This window comes from Musa acuminata, chromosome BXJ1-1 (genome assembly GCF_036884655.1).
Source record: "Musa acuminata AAA Group cultivar baxijiao chromosome BXJ1-1, Cavendish_Baxijiao_AAA, whole genome shotgun sequence".
In the NCBI taxonomy this organism is placed as follows: Eukaryota; Viridiplantae; Streptophyta; class Magnoliopsida; order Zingiberales; family Musaceae; genus Musa; species Musa acuminata.
Window position 1 is genome coordinate 19,286,689 of NC_088327.1, and position 16,204 is coordinate 19,302,892.

The window sequence follows — 16,204 nt, forward strand, 5'->3', positions numbered from 1 at the left end:
GCCAAATATTAAAAGCTTCATTAAAATCATGACTCTCTCTCTCTCTCTCTCTTTCTGTATACACACATCTTTGTTATCGTGTATGTGAGGTTCTTTTGTTGAATGATGCACAGTAGGAAAACAACTGTGTTCAATCGCAATTGAACAACTATTCAAGTCTGGCCTTCTTGAAGAAACCATGTCCATATTTGTAGATCACTGCAGGTTGAAACAGACAGTAGAGAAGCAACGACTTACGACTTCTCAAAACACAAGCACACTTCTCCTCATCTCTTCCACCTGTGAATTATGTATGACACGAAGAAGTTTTTGTGGGATCATCATGCAAAAGTAGCATGGCTGTAAGCATCACATGAATCTTAAATGAGACAACAGGTTTGAAATAGTCTCCCGGTATGGCTTCAGCAAGTGTGAGCACGACGACTCCTGCGCTCGAGAAGACCAACGGTGCCACTGGGACGCGAATTTGGTCCGTCTGATCATGATCGAACGGGTGCGGACGTCGTCTCCGTGGTCAATTGTCGGTGGCCGTCAACGAACGCGTGTCGGGAGAACCGAACGAGAGAAGCTTAAGGAGCTGCGACATTTTGACCGTCGGCTGTGCTCGCCCACGTGACCAGGCGGGTGTGGTCGCTGACTCATCTACAGTCTCACAGGTTGACTGTTGACGACATTCATCCCTCTCAGTGTTATGGAACTCCAAATGGTCGAAGGCTAAAGTCCAAAGATATGATTTGATCGTTGACCATTCTCATCCTTCTCCTTCAAGCCACGCTCTTTTCAAAAGTGCCCGGTGAAGAAGAGGGTGGAGAGATCATGTTAGGATCCGACAATTGTGATCACAACCTACGAAGGGAAGCACACTCATCAAAGCCCCACAAGCACTGCTGAAGCGCCACCGGCAGCGCCCTCGACCAGCTTCCACCAAACTGATGAGATTTCTTCGGGAGTTCCTAAGAGAAATTGATCCAAGATTGATATCCAGAAGAGCATAATAGAAAATAAAATTTCTTCAACTATATAAGAAAATCTTTTATTCCGTTAAGAGAAATTATTCTATTAAGAAAAATTCTTAATATATTTTTTTTTTTTAATAATTTTTTTTAATAATTATTCTTATCTTTTATTATTTTATCGTTGAAATGATATAGTAGCAACAACAATTAATGAGGCCCTTGGAAGACTGTGGCAGAGAGAGCCAAAACACCATAAATGATCGCTGAAGCTTCAAGCACCGGCACCCCCAAACAAGCCCTTCTCCATGACCCAGTCCTCGATCATCGCCTGGGCTGACTTCCCTTGGTCCGCAGGCACAAGATGGCCGGCACCGTAGACGACGACATGGCTCAAGCTCCCCCAGCGCTGGACGTACCCGACGAGCTCGCCGTCCAGTTTCCACACCTCCCTCTTAGCCTTCATGAAGCTTCCCAGCCCTTCCCATTTCATCTCCTTGATCCAGGCCTCCGTTGACACCACGCCATCCCTGAGGTCGTACACCCCCTGGTACAGCAGCACCCTGCTCCGCCTCACCAGCTCCTCCACCATGAACTTGGTGCTCTTCATCACGTCAGCGTGAAGGGCCTCTCCGACCACCTCGCTGCACTCCTCCCACACCACCTCCTTGGCCACGCCCAGCGCCGCCTTCACCTCCTCCTTGTTCAGGAACACGTCCAACATGCCTGAGTCGTACGGCCTCTTCTTGGTCAGGTCGTACAGCGTCGCGAGGCCCGTGGCGTTCTCCAGCCACTCCAAGGCCTTGCCCCTCGCGTCCGAAGCCGCCGACCAATTGGCCGCCAGCGTCAGCCTTATGGCCTCGTCCTGCAGCTCCACGAGCCGCGCCCTCTGCCGCTCGTTGATCAGGCCGGTGAAGTACGCGGAGACGGCGTGGGTGCCGACCTGGGTGACGGGGTGCGTGAGCCCGTTGCCGATCGCGACGCCGCGGAGGTTGATCCGGCGGTGCGGCGGCAGCCGCGCGTTCTGCCGCAGGATGTAATACCCAGCGGAGGGGACGTACTTTCCGGCGTAGCTCTCGCCGGTGATGTAGAGGGGCCGGCGGTGGAAGGAGCGATCGAAGGCGAGGAAGTGGCGGAGGGCGGAGATGAGGTGGGCAGCGACGGCGGTCTGGTTGCGGGGGACATCGACGGGGGAGGGGGCGACGCTGAAGCCGGTGCCAAGGGGGTTATCGATGAAGAGGAGGCCGAAGCGATGGTTCCAGGTGTCGGGGTTCCGGCGGAGGGTGGGGGAGTCGGGAGAGACGAGATAGGGGCCGAGCTCAAAGAGGTTGCCGAGCATGGAGGAGCAGCCGGGGCCGCCCTGGAGCCAGATGAGGAGCGGGGTCTGCGGTAGAGGGGAGATCGGCTGCTGGGCCTCGTAGAAGGCGAAGAAGAGACTCGCCGCCGACGAAGTGTTGGCGGCCGCCGCGGGGCCGATTGGGAGGTAGCCGGATCTGGTTGGGCGGGCTTCTTTGGGGAAGAGATGAGAAGAGGTGGTGGGAGCCGCGAAGAAGGAGAACGGCGAGAGGAAGAGGAGGAGGACAAAGGTCTCCATGAGGGTGAGAGCTGAGAGACCTCCGGTGTCGCGGGCAAATAAATAATGGGAGTAGGAGAAAGAGAGCATTCATAGGTGTTGTCGATAGCATTGACTTTGTGTCTATCAAATAGAGAATCTACTACTTGCAGCAGATCAGTCAAGTAGTTTACAAACAGGTTCGATTTGCCATCAATTTGTGATTAAGTCACTGACTGATTGGATTGCCTGAAAAAGGTCGTAATAATTTGACGTACATGTGGTCGCATCTGTGACATCCACGTAGACGGCCGAATCTGACCATTCCTCGGCCGTCGGCATTTATATCGCACTATTTGGCGATAAATAAATGATAGGACGACAAAAAAAAAAAAAAAAAAAAGACTGATGGAATCATTCCAGAAAACATTAATTTTGTTCAAGATTGTACAATAGAATTCAAAATTCATTTTGATTTATGATGTTAAGGTCAAAAATGAAAAAAAAAAAAAAAACCTAATACACAGAGGACCTTCTGTACCTTCTGTAGCACATAGAACAGTTTGGAAGAGTGAGAGGAAGAAGAAAACGTGATGAAACAAGAGTATCTGTACAATAAATGACGGATGCTTGTATACTTGCACAAACAGAGGAAAACTATGTCTCGAAAGTAGAATGTCATGTTAATTTTGAATGTAATGGTAGGTATGGACAAGTTTGAAGATACATCACTGTGCTCTATGCGTTGTCAGACGAGGTGAATACCTGCACCTTTGGTTGAAGTGTCTCAAGGGGTCCTTTGGCCTCTGAGCGTGTCTTCCCTGCTGCAGTTGTAGAAGGGAAAAACAAAAAGGAAGATTTAGAGCAAAAGATGAATATCCACTGGCATCATGACTAATGCCAGTAAGTCGTGGCAAAGCAAAAGCAAAAGCAAAGGACAAAGCAAAAACTGTTTTCGAGAGTATTTCACTGACTGAGGGCAAAACGAAACTTGACACTGAGAGGAGAGGTTTCTGTCTCGACCGAACCGACTGTAAGGATTATCTATTCCTCTAGCCAATCATACATTATAACTCTCCTTTCTTTAGCTGACGATGGGATTGATTCTATACCTTCGAGAATCTTATGCCTATTGAATGATTCCAACTGAAGAATGTTCGGCTAACTCTGAACAATCAATGCAGGTTCAAGATGATAATAGTACCTTCCATAAAGCCCAAATTGGCAGAGTCAAAGTAAGCATGTTCATATGGTCCTACAAGAAGAATTGTTTAATATGTTATTGAGTTATTCCACAATAACATTCAAAGTAGACTGAAATGCATTATTGATTGTTTTAATTCAAATTTTTGTTCAGCTGAACCATTGCCTTCTTTGTGCTGTTAAAATCACACTTTTCACTGTGACAAGTTTGGCCATCTCCTACATCTGGGATCTAATTGCAAAAGCTCAAGTAACCCCTGGCAACTAGCACACAAACCAAATATAGAGAGATTGTTTTCATAACTCAAACTCTGATCACCTAAATTCGCATCCTTCTCATCGTACTGTCCTAGCAAACCAAATATAGTTTTAATTCCTAGACCAATACTAGTTTTGACACCTCGAACCAAAACCGATACACTGAACAGTATATCAACCTGTACCACCTGGTATCACTGAAAAATAAAATAAAATAAAATCGTAGACACCTCGAGCCATATGGTATACTACTGCTTAGTACATATTGACCGCACGTATCTAAAACCATGGTCTTGATAATTCAAACAACATAGAAAAATAATAAAATTTCAGATTTTGCTTCTTTCAAGCACTCTTTCATGAGAATCGTTTGCTTGTAACATTTGTATAAGTTATCCTCTTTTTTGTCTCCGTGAAACCAATTAATGGTGAGTTTCATTTTCCATGATTATACCTGAAAGTCAATATACAAAGGCATTATTCATTTACCATCTTCGCTTGTGTTATAGGTCCACATAAACAAAGCTCCAAAACTGGACCTCCATAATCCAGAAAATCTACCTAAGTTTCAATCCATATTTACAGTGGATTGGCATAAGTATTGCATCGAACATGCACTTCTCTGATTCAAGATAGAGAAAAGTATTTCAAATCCCCAATAACAGATGACTACTAATCCAAGAGTCAATCACTTTGTACCATGAGGTTATAAGATTGACTCGCCATATACCACCTATGCTCTTCAAATTGGCCAAGCCTACATGAAATAAGGCCCAAATACAAACGAAGTTGAGGTATTGCTTACAGCAACTACATACAGAGTTTACATACAGAAGACAGATTCAAAGCAGAATGACATATCCTTAGTGGTGAGAAAATGCGAATCTTGGATACAGAAATTAGTCATATATAAGCAGAAAACATGTAATGCATATAAAGAGCCGATACAAATTACCCCCACCAGTCAAAGATGGTCTACAAACATGTATTCGATCTGCAATTGTAGTACAACAAACAAATATCAAAGAACTGACAACAATTAGAACAGAACGGAACATATTATGACCAACCGGAACAAGTTATCAGACGGATCCTGGGAAAGCGGATAGAAATCCAAAGAAAAAATGACGCGAAATCAAAAGGATCCGACGAAGAAGAATACTTACCGTGTGTCGTTACCTTCCGCCATCGCCGATCTCGTCGCCGCCCGCGGAGGACTCGACCGGGTTGGGGCTCGAAACCTGGCTTGATATGGTCCGTCGAGGCATCTTTCGCGGGCTAAGAACATTCTGGAAACCATCTCGAGACTTTGGGATGTGTACACGAATGATCTTAGTTTAACCTAATAGTTGTTACCTATCACCTATTAAGTGAAACACGTACAAAGAATGCAAATAATTTCTTATTTAATGATTTGAGGCATTGATGTAAGGACATTAACAGAAAATTCAATACGGCATCAGAGTAGAATGTCGTATATTCAGATCCTATCCAAAAATTCAATTACAAATCTACCCTTTTGTTGCACCGATTTTACTTTATTTTATTTTTCCGAATGGAAAACTAAGCTTCAAATTAGGTTATTGGAACGGAATATATCCCAAAAAAAATACAGAATTCCTTTCAAGACCGGAGGAGAACAAAATATCTTATCTGAACGGTAAGATTTTGACTCTCATGTTGCCCTCCCTGTATACGTGTTCAAGACATAAAAATTTAGTATGTGTCTTAAAATATATTTGAAATGTATATTATGGGTCTCATACATCTTTTAAATATGAATTAGTGATTGATAATATTTTTTCAAATTATATTTGACCTTAATGCTATATTGAAAATGCATACTATTTAAGGGTAGTGTCAATATTTTAATATTTACAATAGAATATTAATTTTTTTTTTAAAAATTCTAAAGTATTCTATGACTTTATCTAAAATTATAAAATTGTCAAAATGATTTAATGAGAAAACTTAAGATGAAATTTTATTTATTTGTTTTTAAATATTTGTTTAATAATTATATTTATTTATTTATTTATTACATATTTGAGTCCTACGAAATTTTTTATAAGATTACATTATTCGGTTTTTATTTTATTTATTTATACTTATTAATTTAAATAAAAAATATGTATAGAATGAACTTTTTAAATATAATTTTATCAAACAATATTTACCTCAATGTATATTTAAAATATAATTTTTATCTATTATTTATCAAACATAAAATATTTCTTAACTATATATTCACTCAAATCCTTATTTTGTTAATTGCATATTTACTCAAATCTTTTTCTCCAGCTGTATATTTAAAAAATATAAATATGATTTCAAAAGTATTATTAATCTCACAACCATATAAAGTATTTCTCAAATATCATGAAGAAGGCATAGATTTACTATAAATCAACACAGTTTCAGAGCAATCAAAGCTACAAAGCCTTCTTTGGGTACATCCCATTGAGTGTAGGATTCTGCAAGCAAACGACCTGAAGCATGATGCATGTCGTTACCCTCTAAAATGATAGAGGCTTGTGAATCGGCAATACAGAATTAGATTGGATTCATTTCAATTCAATTGGATATGTTTCATTTCAAATCCATGATCAGCATTATGTGAGAATGAGAATTTTAATAGCATATTGGGAGGGGACCCAGATAAGTATTTTTGGATATTTTATTTAGGACAGTAAAAAAATGACATCATTAAGTTTTATGTGAATCATGGGTGATATATACTAATTTGGATAAGATATTGATGGAAATAAAGACTAGTGATTGGGTGACAAGACCGGACATCCGAACCGCAATCTGTTGCCCATTCAAAACCTTCGGTTTGCGTGAAAGCAATCGTTGTGACGCTTGAGCTTGGTTCGCTTCCCGGTTCACACGACGTGGCAGGGCGCTTAACAGCGATCGCATCGCCACTTTGCTTGCACGTCACCGAGTTCTCCGACTCCGTAACGAACGTCCCCGAAAATGGTACCCGATCAACGACCACGTCTCTCACTCTTTTCCTTAATTTGCTGGTTGGACCCACATCGAGCAACCGCATGTCACGTACAAGCTGGCCTTAGTGCCGTGTTTGGTATATTTGACGAGTCCGTCAGTTTTAAGTCTTGCGTTGTGATTGGTTCCGTGACTTGTGCGTTCCCGCACGGAAAACGCAACACCGCGTTGGGTCGACGCCAATAACGTCTGGGCTTTAGGTCCGACGAATAAGGAATCTGAACCGTCAAATCTGAAACGATAAGTACGTGGCACCATCGAGCGGACTTGTGATGCGCTTGCGGTCGCAGATTATGCGGGAAAATCGAACCACGCCGGAACGCGATCCTTGTGACCCTACACTGAGGTCGCCTGGATCCCCTCCAATCATACTTCTAAATAGTATCTGTCAATTCACACATCTGCAGGTTTCAACCACCAACTTTAAATTTGAGACGGTCCGATCAGAACTCCACGCGTATCGACAATAGAGAGGATCCCGTACCCGAGGAAGAAAGCCGTCTCATCGAACGGCTTTGTCGCTTCCAGGGAAGGATCGGACGGTGTACAACGAGAAATCCGTCGCCTTTCGACTCTATATATTCGTGAGACCAGTGGGTTGTTACGTGCTTCGTTGCATTGCAAGGTTGTCGAGCTCCTGTCTCTGAGAGCCGCTCCCTTCTCCCCACATTGCCTTCGCTCCGCTCACCCTTCTTCGATCTCAATCCCGCCGCATTGGTGAGTATATCCTTGTTCGATCTGAGCTTCTTTTTTAATGTTTCGTGGAACATTTTCGATTTAGTTTCCGCGGTTTAATCTCATTCGTCCTGTTTCCTGTTTATTGTCCGATCATGTCCTAGATTGAGGAACCTTGGGTGATCATGGAGACTGGGCGTGGATGTCTCGCAATTCCTCTCCTTCTTTCGATCCTCTTGCTTCCTTTGGGATTCCCGACCACTGGTGCCGCCGATGCTTTGATTCGGATAGGTCTGAGGAAGAAACCGTTGGGTGAGAATGGCCGGATCGCAGCCCGGCTTTTGGATAAGGAGGGGAAGGATTTGATGGCCCGGAGGCACGGATTGAGAGGTGGTGTTGGGAGTAATGAGGAAGATGAAGATATTGTTTCCCTCAAGAACTATTTGAACGCTCAGTACTTTGGGGAGATTGGCATCGGTTCCCCTGCGCAGAAGTTCACCGTGATTTTTGATACGGGTAGCTCGAATCTGTGGATTCCTTCTTCTAAGTGCATCCTCTCGGTGAGCTTTGTCTCTCTTTGGTTGGAAAATCGAATATCTTGCAGTTCTTCAAATCACCAGTACGTAGTGCGTCAATGCAGGTCGCTTGCTATTTCCATTCGAAGTACAAGTCAACCGCATCCAGCACATACCAGAAGAATGGTCTGTCTTTGGCATAAAATGAACGACTTTATTTTGTCATTGTTCTCTTGTAGTTGCCTCCCCCTTTTCCTTATTTACACGCATGTTGCCAGGAATTTATTTCAATAGCATTTATATTCTATAACATTGTTAAAACTTTAATTTATATGGTTCAGAGATGGAAAAGATGTGGAAGTAGGCTTCTACAAATGATGAATTATGAACAGGGTTTTGATCGGTCATTATAGAAGCAATCCATTTATGTTATACTTCTCATATGAATGATTGTAAAGGACACATATATCTAAAAGAATAACAGTATCAACTTGGCTCAGGGGCCAACCAAGTGGAAGTCATCTTTACCATTTGACCGGGCTTTCTTCTTTTAAGTTCTTTTCCCTTTTGAATAAGTGTCCAATGGCTCTGGCGCCTGTGATACTTTCCTCGTTGTACCTAAGTTCATCTGAGATCAATAATAAGACTTGAGTTAGCTTCATAATTTCTTCCCATCAGTTACCTTTGTGTCGGGGTTCACCTCCTCAAATATATCATGGACAAGTGCATCTTTTTTATTTATTCATTTATTTATTGGGCCCTTTCTTTTGTGTGTTCTCAGATGAGATAATATTCTTTCATAGTATTGTATTATAGGGTTCCGATATAGTTGAATTAGTATAGATGATTTTCCATCATATCGGTATCTATTGGTATTACCTCTAACTTATTCTGAGTGTAGTTGCCTGACTCCATCTTCTCTTATAACATCATCGATTCATCTATTCATACTCATATTCACTGCACTATCTACGTAGGTACTTCACTTATTCCAAGTTTTTTATCCTCTAAAGCCTGTCATCATCTTAACTTGTTCTTTTCTATTAGAGATGTGTAGAAAAACAGACACCAAATGTATCTCTGTGGTTTACACGTCCTTCTTTTAGTCTATGAATGTTATTTTCGTTACTGTTTTAGAGTAAGCTTAGCATGTTCTAGGAACTGGCTTGGCTTTCCCCTAGTGTCTTACATAGGCAATGCTCTCGATCATATTTATGTATTGGAAAAAATTCATTTTGTTTCCAAAGCATGCTCCACTGTATCTCTTAGCTTCGAGTTAATAATTAAATGTATGTCTCTTCTTCTTTTCAAATATTTGTTACTTAATTCGCCAAGTAAATATCTTTCCTTTTCTTTATAGAGATTTTCAAAACTCATATTATACTTTAATTTTTATGACCAATCAGTAACCTTGGTGCCTTGAGGGCTTCTTCTGACAAACTTGCTCTTAGCTATAAAATCTTTGACTAGCTATGCTATTTAGCATTTTCTTACAGGTGACTAAATGTTACTATTCTTATTTCTTAGAACTATTAATGTTGATAAGATCATTAGAGATGAAAATTTCAAACTCTTCATCTATTTTCTTTTCTTGCCAATATTTCCTTCTATACCCCTTCTCTTCCTTTTTAACATGGTCTTTTGTGTCTTCCTCAAGTTCTTCAAATCTGGCATTAGTTATTATTTGAATTAATATATGTTCTTTTCAGTATCAACATTTGCTTATTAAATCAGGTTATTTTTTTACCTCGTCAAAGTTTATTGTTCTTGTAAAAGAGTTACTTATTAAAGGCATCTATGTTCATACCTGATTGTCCTTTGCTGCGCTTGAATATCTTTGTAGGCAAGTGTACCTTGATATGTTCTAGTTACTGTTTTGCTATAGCTAAGAAGAGATTCTAATTGTATGTGGCTTTGTCTTGAGCAGGAAAGTCTGCAGAAATCCACTATGGATCTGGATCAATTTCTGGTTTCTTTAGTGAAGATCATGTCACCATCGGTAACCTAATTGTTAAAAATCAGGTTTCAAACTTTTTTATTATTTTACATGTTATTCTTTCACTGGTCCTTAAGATGTCAAATTTCTAATTTTATGGTCTCCTAAACTATAATTCATTCAGGATTTTATTGAAGCCACTAGTGAACCAAGTGTCACATTCCTGGTTGCCAAGTTTGATGGGATTCTAGGACTTGGATTTCAGGAAATATCAGTTGGGGATGCTGTACCTGTGTGGTATTTTAATATGACTTCCTTTCTCGGATGCAAAACTATTACATGATAGTTGATCGTTCAAATTTACTAGACCTGTTTTGAACATGTAACCATTTACATTGCTGTTGTTTGTTTGACAAAGTTCAAAGAATGTTATTCCAATATTTAGTTATCGACAAACAGAAAATTTATTAATATGCTTGTTAGTGTCTTGAAGAATCTTCAAATCCAATTAAAATTAGAAATGCAGAAACATAAGAATGACAAATGTAGCCATGACAAAGAATAGAGATGCAAATTATTTTTTTTATTTACACTATTTGTATTGGACAACTATCATTCTACATATCCTGCACTTTATTTTTTATGCTTCTTCACTGAAACTTGGTTTGTCATAAACAAGTATAATTATGAGAAAGCAGGCTGTTCCAGACCTATATCCTTTACTTGAGAAATTATCTTGTTAGGGTGATTCATACTTGGATAGGGTTTAGAGATCATTCCTTACGGCTTAGAGATCATTCCTTGTCCACAATGGTTCTATAATTTCCTTGTTAAAAACTTGTGACAAGCATAGATTTGCTTACTTAAATGCTAGTTGTGTATATTACTTTTATTTAAGGTCCTTATGAATGGTTTTTAACACAAATAATGTTTAAGTAAAACATGAAGGGAAATTTTGGAAGGGCCCAAAATTACCTTGTTAGGGTGATTCATACTTGGATAGGGCTTAGAGATAATTCCTTGTCCAAATTGTTCTATAATTTCCTTGTTAAAAACTTGTAATAAGCATAGATTTGCTTGTTTAAATGCTAGTTGTGTATATTACTTTTATTTAAGGTCATTATGTACACCTTCTTGGTTTTTAACACAAATAATGTTTAAGTAACGTGAAGAGAAATTTTGGAAGGGCCACTGAACTTTTATAATAGGTGCTCACCAGATATGCAACTCAAATTTTTGTTAGGAATTATCTCTTTTTACCGGAGTTCTTTCCATCGGGGAGAGAAGTGTAGATTTAGGTCTAGGTCAGAACAACCCTAGATTTATTAGGCCATTTTCACTTAATTTATTGGAATAATAAAAAAATAATAATGATCAACCCAAGGATTGAAATATCATATCCTATCGGAGTTTCGACATTCACTCGGTATGGTACGATACTATATACCGAGCAGTATACAGTATATATATATATATATATATATATATATATATATATATATATATATATATAAGGTGATGTCACCTTTTATAAGAATATTTATATATATATATATATTTATACATATATATATATATATATTCTTATAAAAGGTGACATCACCTTATATATATATATATACATATATATATATATACATATATATATATATACATATATATATATATATACATATATATATATATATACATATATATATATATATATATAGTTCCGTCTGGTAATGAATGATTCGTGTACCGATCAGTTGACGGACCAGTATATACCGTCCGTATCGAACGATATTATACAAAATTGCATGCCTTGAATCAACCAAGCCTCTGGGTCCACAAGCTCACTTATTTGTAGTTATTAGAAAAGGAAACTAATCCCATCACCTCCCAAAATCATACTAAATGAGATTTTTGGAACTATCAAAATTAAAAGATTTAATAGAAAATAATTTTCTTGATTTATGATTTTATTATTTCGAGATTTATAAACACCAATTATACCAAAAATTGTAATCTAGATATAAAAAAAGTGATGGAAATGCAGAGTAATACTAGTAAATTTCCTATCACTGCAGTGAATAAAATATCTCTGTGGATACAGCACTTGAATATGTGGCAAATTGCATAGTTGATTTGCAAAGCGACTTTGTAATTGGTAAATTTATTGTTAAGATTTTGAAATGCAGAACCCATTCATCATTCTCAACATCTGTAAAATGAACATTTTCAGCTAATGTTTTCCAAGGAATATGCGCAGTTATTAGTCTAGCTTTCTTTATAGTGATCTTGAAAGACTCCATAAGCTTATTTTTTATAAATGTTCTAGTGAAAATTTCCTGGTGCTTAGATGTTTTTGTAGATGAAGCATTATCGTTTTAAAGTGTCCTTTATGGCATCAATTATAAAGTTGATGTTTTGTGTTGTGTTCATTGCATCATTCTATCAGGTGATTAGGTGGTTCTCGTATGCTTTAGATATTTTGGAAATTATCTTATTTGAAAATTTTCATTTACACGTGACTAGAAGTGTTTAGTTTGATTAACTCAGCTAACCTTTGTAATGGTAGGTATAATATGGTCAACCAAGGACTTATCAAAGATCCTGTTTTTTCATTCTGGTTTAACCGAAATGCTGAGGAAGGGGACGGAGGTGAAATTGTTTTTGGAGGAGCTGATCCAAACCACTATAAGGGTGAACATGTATATGTCCCTGTTTCTCAGAAAGGTTACTGGCAGGTGGGTGTTCTTAGCATGTGTACTCAATTAATTGAATACTGAGTTGTGCAGATTGGCTATTGAATTTACTTGTTTTCACAACTGCTGTTACATGTTTCCCTAAATTTGTCTTGGCAGTTCAACATGGGAGATTTGTTTATTGGTGATGAAGCTACTGGTATTGCTTAGTGGTTTATATTATCATAACTGGATGTTCTTACATCTACTAATACTATATTTTGTGTTTATCAGGCTTATGTTCTGGTGGGTGTGCGGTAATTGCAGATTCTGGAACTTCTTTGATTGCCGGGCCAACGGTTTGTATATACTTGATCATCCTTTGATGCCATCAATGTTTCTGTTATTTGTCTCAGAAAAAAATAATTTATCTATGTCTTAGAAAGCTGGACATGGATGTGAATATCATATGAATGTACAATAAAATGAAATAAATGTTAATAATTCTTTATTAGAAAAGAAAATTTTGTAGTAAATGTGAAAACGAAAGCATCAAAATAATATTGTAGATAGAAAAATCAATCAAAGAAAATTTTTTAATTAGATTAATGCAGCTTAATTTAACACTATATGGTTGGAAGTTTGGGACTCAAACCATGTGTGTACCATTATCCAGAAGATTTTGGATAGCGGGATTTAAATACATATAAAGATATGTGATAGATACATATTTATGTAAACATATCCAGCTTGACTTAGATATGAAAACATATTTAGATGGATATTACTCAATCCACTTTCAATGTCACTGTAGCTTCATACTTTGTGGAGAACAATTTACCTGCATCTTCAGTTCCATGTCAAGGTTACTGATTGGACATCATTAGTGTAGTGTAGTAGTATCTAGGAGATCACGTGCATGGTCTAATTGTTGAGTCATATACTCATAGATTCCCTTTGGAGACTATTTTCTCACAAGGCTACTTATCAACTTATCAAATACCTTAGATCTACATGTCTGCCAATGATTTTTAGTCTTGATAGGTTGAGTAGATGGATGAGGTTATCGATTGTGCTCATGGTACTCTTTCATGCTGACTTTGTCAGAAAAAGAAAGCAATTTGCTTGAAATGGTGTTGCAGTTAAACACCTTCCTCATAATTTTATTTTGTGTCTACATACCTCATCTTAAAATAAAGAGTATTCTTCAGTTACGGAGCTCTTTCGCCTATAGTTTTGTAAAATGCCAATCTTCTCACTCTTTCTTGATGTTAAGTTGTCTATCCTAAGTATTACAATTTTGTGCGATATCAAGCTCCTTGTTCTTGCTTGATGTGAAGTTGTCTCTCCAATCACTATTCACTATGCTCTTTCCAAAATTCAAACTGTCTGGTAATCTGTTAATTGATAGCTTTGGGTATTTCATCTGAAAAATGTGTAGATCTATATACTGGTTTGTCGGTATCAATGTATTCGATGAAGATCTAAGTGCCAAATAGTTTAGAACACGTTTTTACTGCATCTGAATTTATTTATGTGGCCTACTGAAATCATTACAGTAGTTAATTATTGTGTGCAATAGCTTTAAGTCAATTTTTTTTTAAAAAATACAAGTGTATATTTTGTTCTTTTAAATAAAATGATATACAAATGTATATTTTATTTTTTTAAAAATAAAATAATACACTAGTATATATTGGAAGAAATTTCTATTACATTAAATGGTATATTTGGACTCGAACCTGAGACCTATCACTTATGTAATAATGCATTAATCAATTGGATGTCTCAAGACAACTTTTAAGTCAGTTATTGCAGCAATGACTATTAAAATTGAAGTTACAACCATTGATTTTTTATCAACATAACACCAGACTTTGTCAATGAAAGATCACCTTCATATCTTTGCAGGCTGCTATTGCAGAAATTAATAACAGAATCGGAGTTTCTGGTGTTGTTTCTCAAGAATGCAAAGCAGTAGTTGCTCAATATGGGCAACGAATTTTTGAAATGTTGATATCACAGGTCTGAAACAACGTATTAATGCATAGATAATTTAGACATTCATTTTGACTACCTTAATCAAGTTACTTTATGCATCAGAAAAGGCATGCTAATCCTGGTTTATTTGTCAGACACAACCTACCAAAATGTGCTCTCAGATTGGTCTATGTGCTTCTGATGGAACTGGTGCCGTTAGGTGAGCAATCGAATTGTTCCTAGTTATTTTTGTATTCTCTTAGAAATTCAATAATATATCTGTATGTTGACTATTGTTATTCACATACATCATGCACTTGAATCTATATTATATATCCAGCATTGCCATTGAGAACGTAGTCAGTGAAAACAAGAATGTTTCATCTGGTCTGCACAATGATGCTATGTGCAATGCTTGTGAAATGGCACTTGTGTGGATGCAGAATCAGCTAAGCCAGAACCAGACACAGGAGGAAATGTTGAATCACATCAACGAGGTTAGATTATTTTCAAGTTTCAAGTATAACGCCATTTTCGCTTCTGCAGTAGTTTGTTTATTTAACTTTTTCATCTCATGCTTCCAGCTATGCGAACGGCTGCCCAGCCCCATGGGAGAATCATCTGTGGACTGTGCTGCCATACCTTCCATGCCTAGTGTCTCTTTCACCATTGGTGATAGGATATTCGAGCTTCAACCAGAGCAGGTATGATCCTGTTCTACATTTCGCACAAGTCTCCTGACAGTTCTTTGGTTCTTGAATATATGATTAAATTCCAAACAAGTGGACCAAATGTTTTGCACAACCCATGTGCAGAAAGAATGAGGTCACTATTTTATTCTTGACTAAGGAAGATAAATGTGTAGCCGTGGATCTATTTCTCCACCTACGTTCCTTTTGTTGATGTTGTTCATCGTTAATACTCATGATCATCTTGCTCCTCTGATTGGTGCCCGCAGTACATTCTCAAGGTTGGTGAGGGAGCTGAAGAACAGTGCATCAGTGGGTTCACAGCTTTGGATGTTCCGCCACCACGAGGCCCTCTCTGGTGTGTATTTTCCAGTCTTCCTGCCTGCATTCTTAAGTCATCGTTTTGTGTCTCTCCGTCTGCTGCATTTGTGACGTGTAGCAATGTAATGTGCAACATCTTGCGTAACATCTGAAATTGCTGCAGGATATTGGGAGATGTATTCATGGGAGTCTATCATACTGTGTTTGACTATGGCAACTCGAGAGTTGGCTTCGCACAAGCAGCTTAGACAAGTATGCGATGACTTGATCATATCCTGAAATACTTGTTTTTAGTGTTTTATTATTAACGCAAAGACAGTATATGTGTACACAAAATTGTGTTTGCTATGTTCACTCTCCTTGAATTACTAAAATGCGTTTGGTAATCGACTTGTGGTTTTCATATTGTGTTGTTTTCTAATTACTTGACCATCCACTTGTTGGTTA

General features: G+C 38.3%; 2 protein-coding genes across 2 annotated transcripts; one reads left to right on the forward strand and one right to left on the reverse strand.

Moving 5' to 3' along the window:
* Nucleotides 1-1,017: 1,017 nt before the first annotated feature.
* Nucleotides 1,018-2,578, reverse strand: LOC135676831 (serine carboxypeptidase-like 50). The gene has a single exon (XM_065188446.1). It carries the CDS (start codon nt 2,545-2,547, stop codon nt 1,228-1,230), a length of 1,320 nt encoding a protein of 439 aa, XP_065044518.1. The 5' UTR covers nt 2,548-2,578; the 3' UTR covers nt 1,018-1,227.
* Nucleotides 2,579-7,592: 5,014 nt separating this feature from the next.
* LOC103999762 (aspartic proteinase oryzasin-1) lies at nt 7,593-16,204 on the forward strand. Its single transcript, XM_009421606.3, has 14 exons — nt 7,593-7,692; nt 7,815-8,210; nt 8,291-8,351; nt 10,093-10,187; nt 10,286-10,398; nt 12,662-12,830; nt 12,948-12,987; nt 13,062-13,126; nt 14,679-14,792; nt 14,903-14,967; nt 15,088-15,244; nt 15,332-15,451; nt 15,706-15,794; nt 15,921-16,204. The coding sequence occupies exons 2-14, from the start codon at nt 7,836-7,838 to the stop codon at nt 16,003-16,005; spliced, it is 1,548 nt and encodes a 515-aa protein (XP_009419881.2). The 5' UTR covers nt 7,593-7,692; nt 7,815-7,835; the 3' UTR covers nt 16,006-16,204.

Bases quoted from the DNA above. Each gene is read 5' to 3' on its own strand.
- LOC135676831 (XM_065188446.1), bottom strand. From the start codon at position 2,547: ATGGAGACCTTTGTCCTCCTCCTCTTCCTCTCGCCGTTCTCCTTCTTC.
- LOC103999762 (XM_009421606.3), top strand. From the start codon at position 7,836: ATGGAGACTGGGCGTGGATGTCTCGCAATTCCTCTCCTTCTTTCGATC. The intron at 8,211-8,290 runs GTGAGCTTTGTC...GCGTCAATGCAG, and splicing joins CTTCTAAGTGCATCCTCTCG to GTCGCTTGCTATTTCCATTC. The intron at 15,452-15,705 runs GTATGATCCTGT...TGGTGCCCGCAG, and splicing joins TCGAGCTTCAACCAGAGCAG to TACATTCTCAAGGTTGGTGA.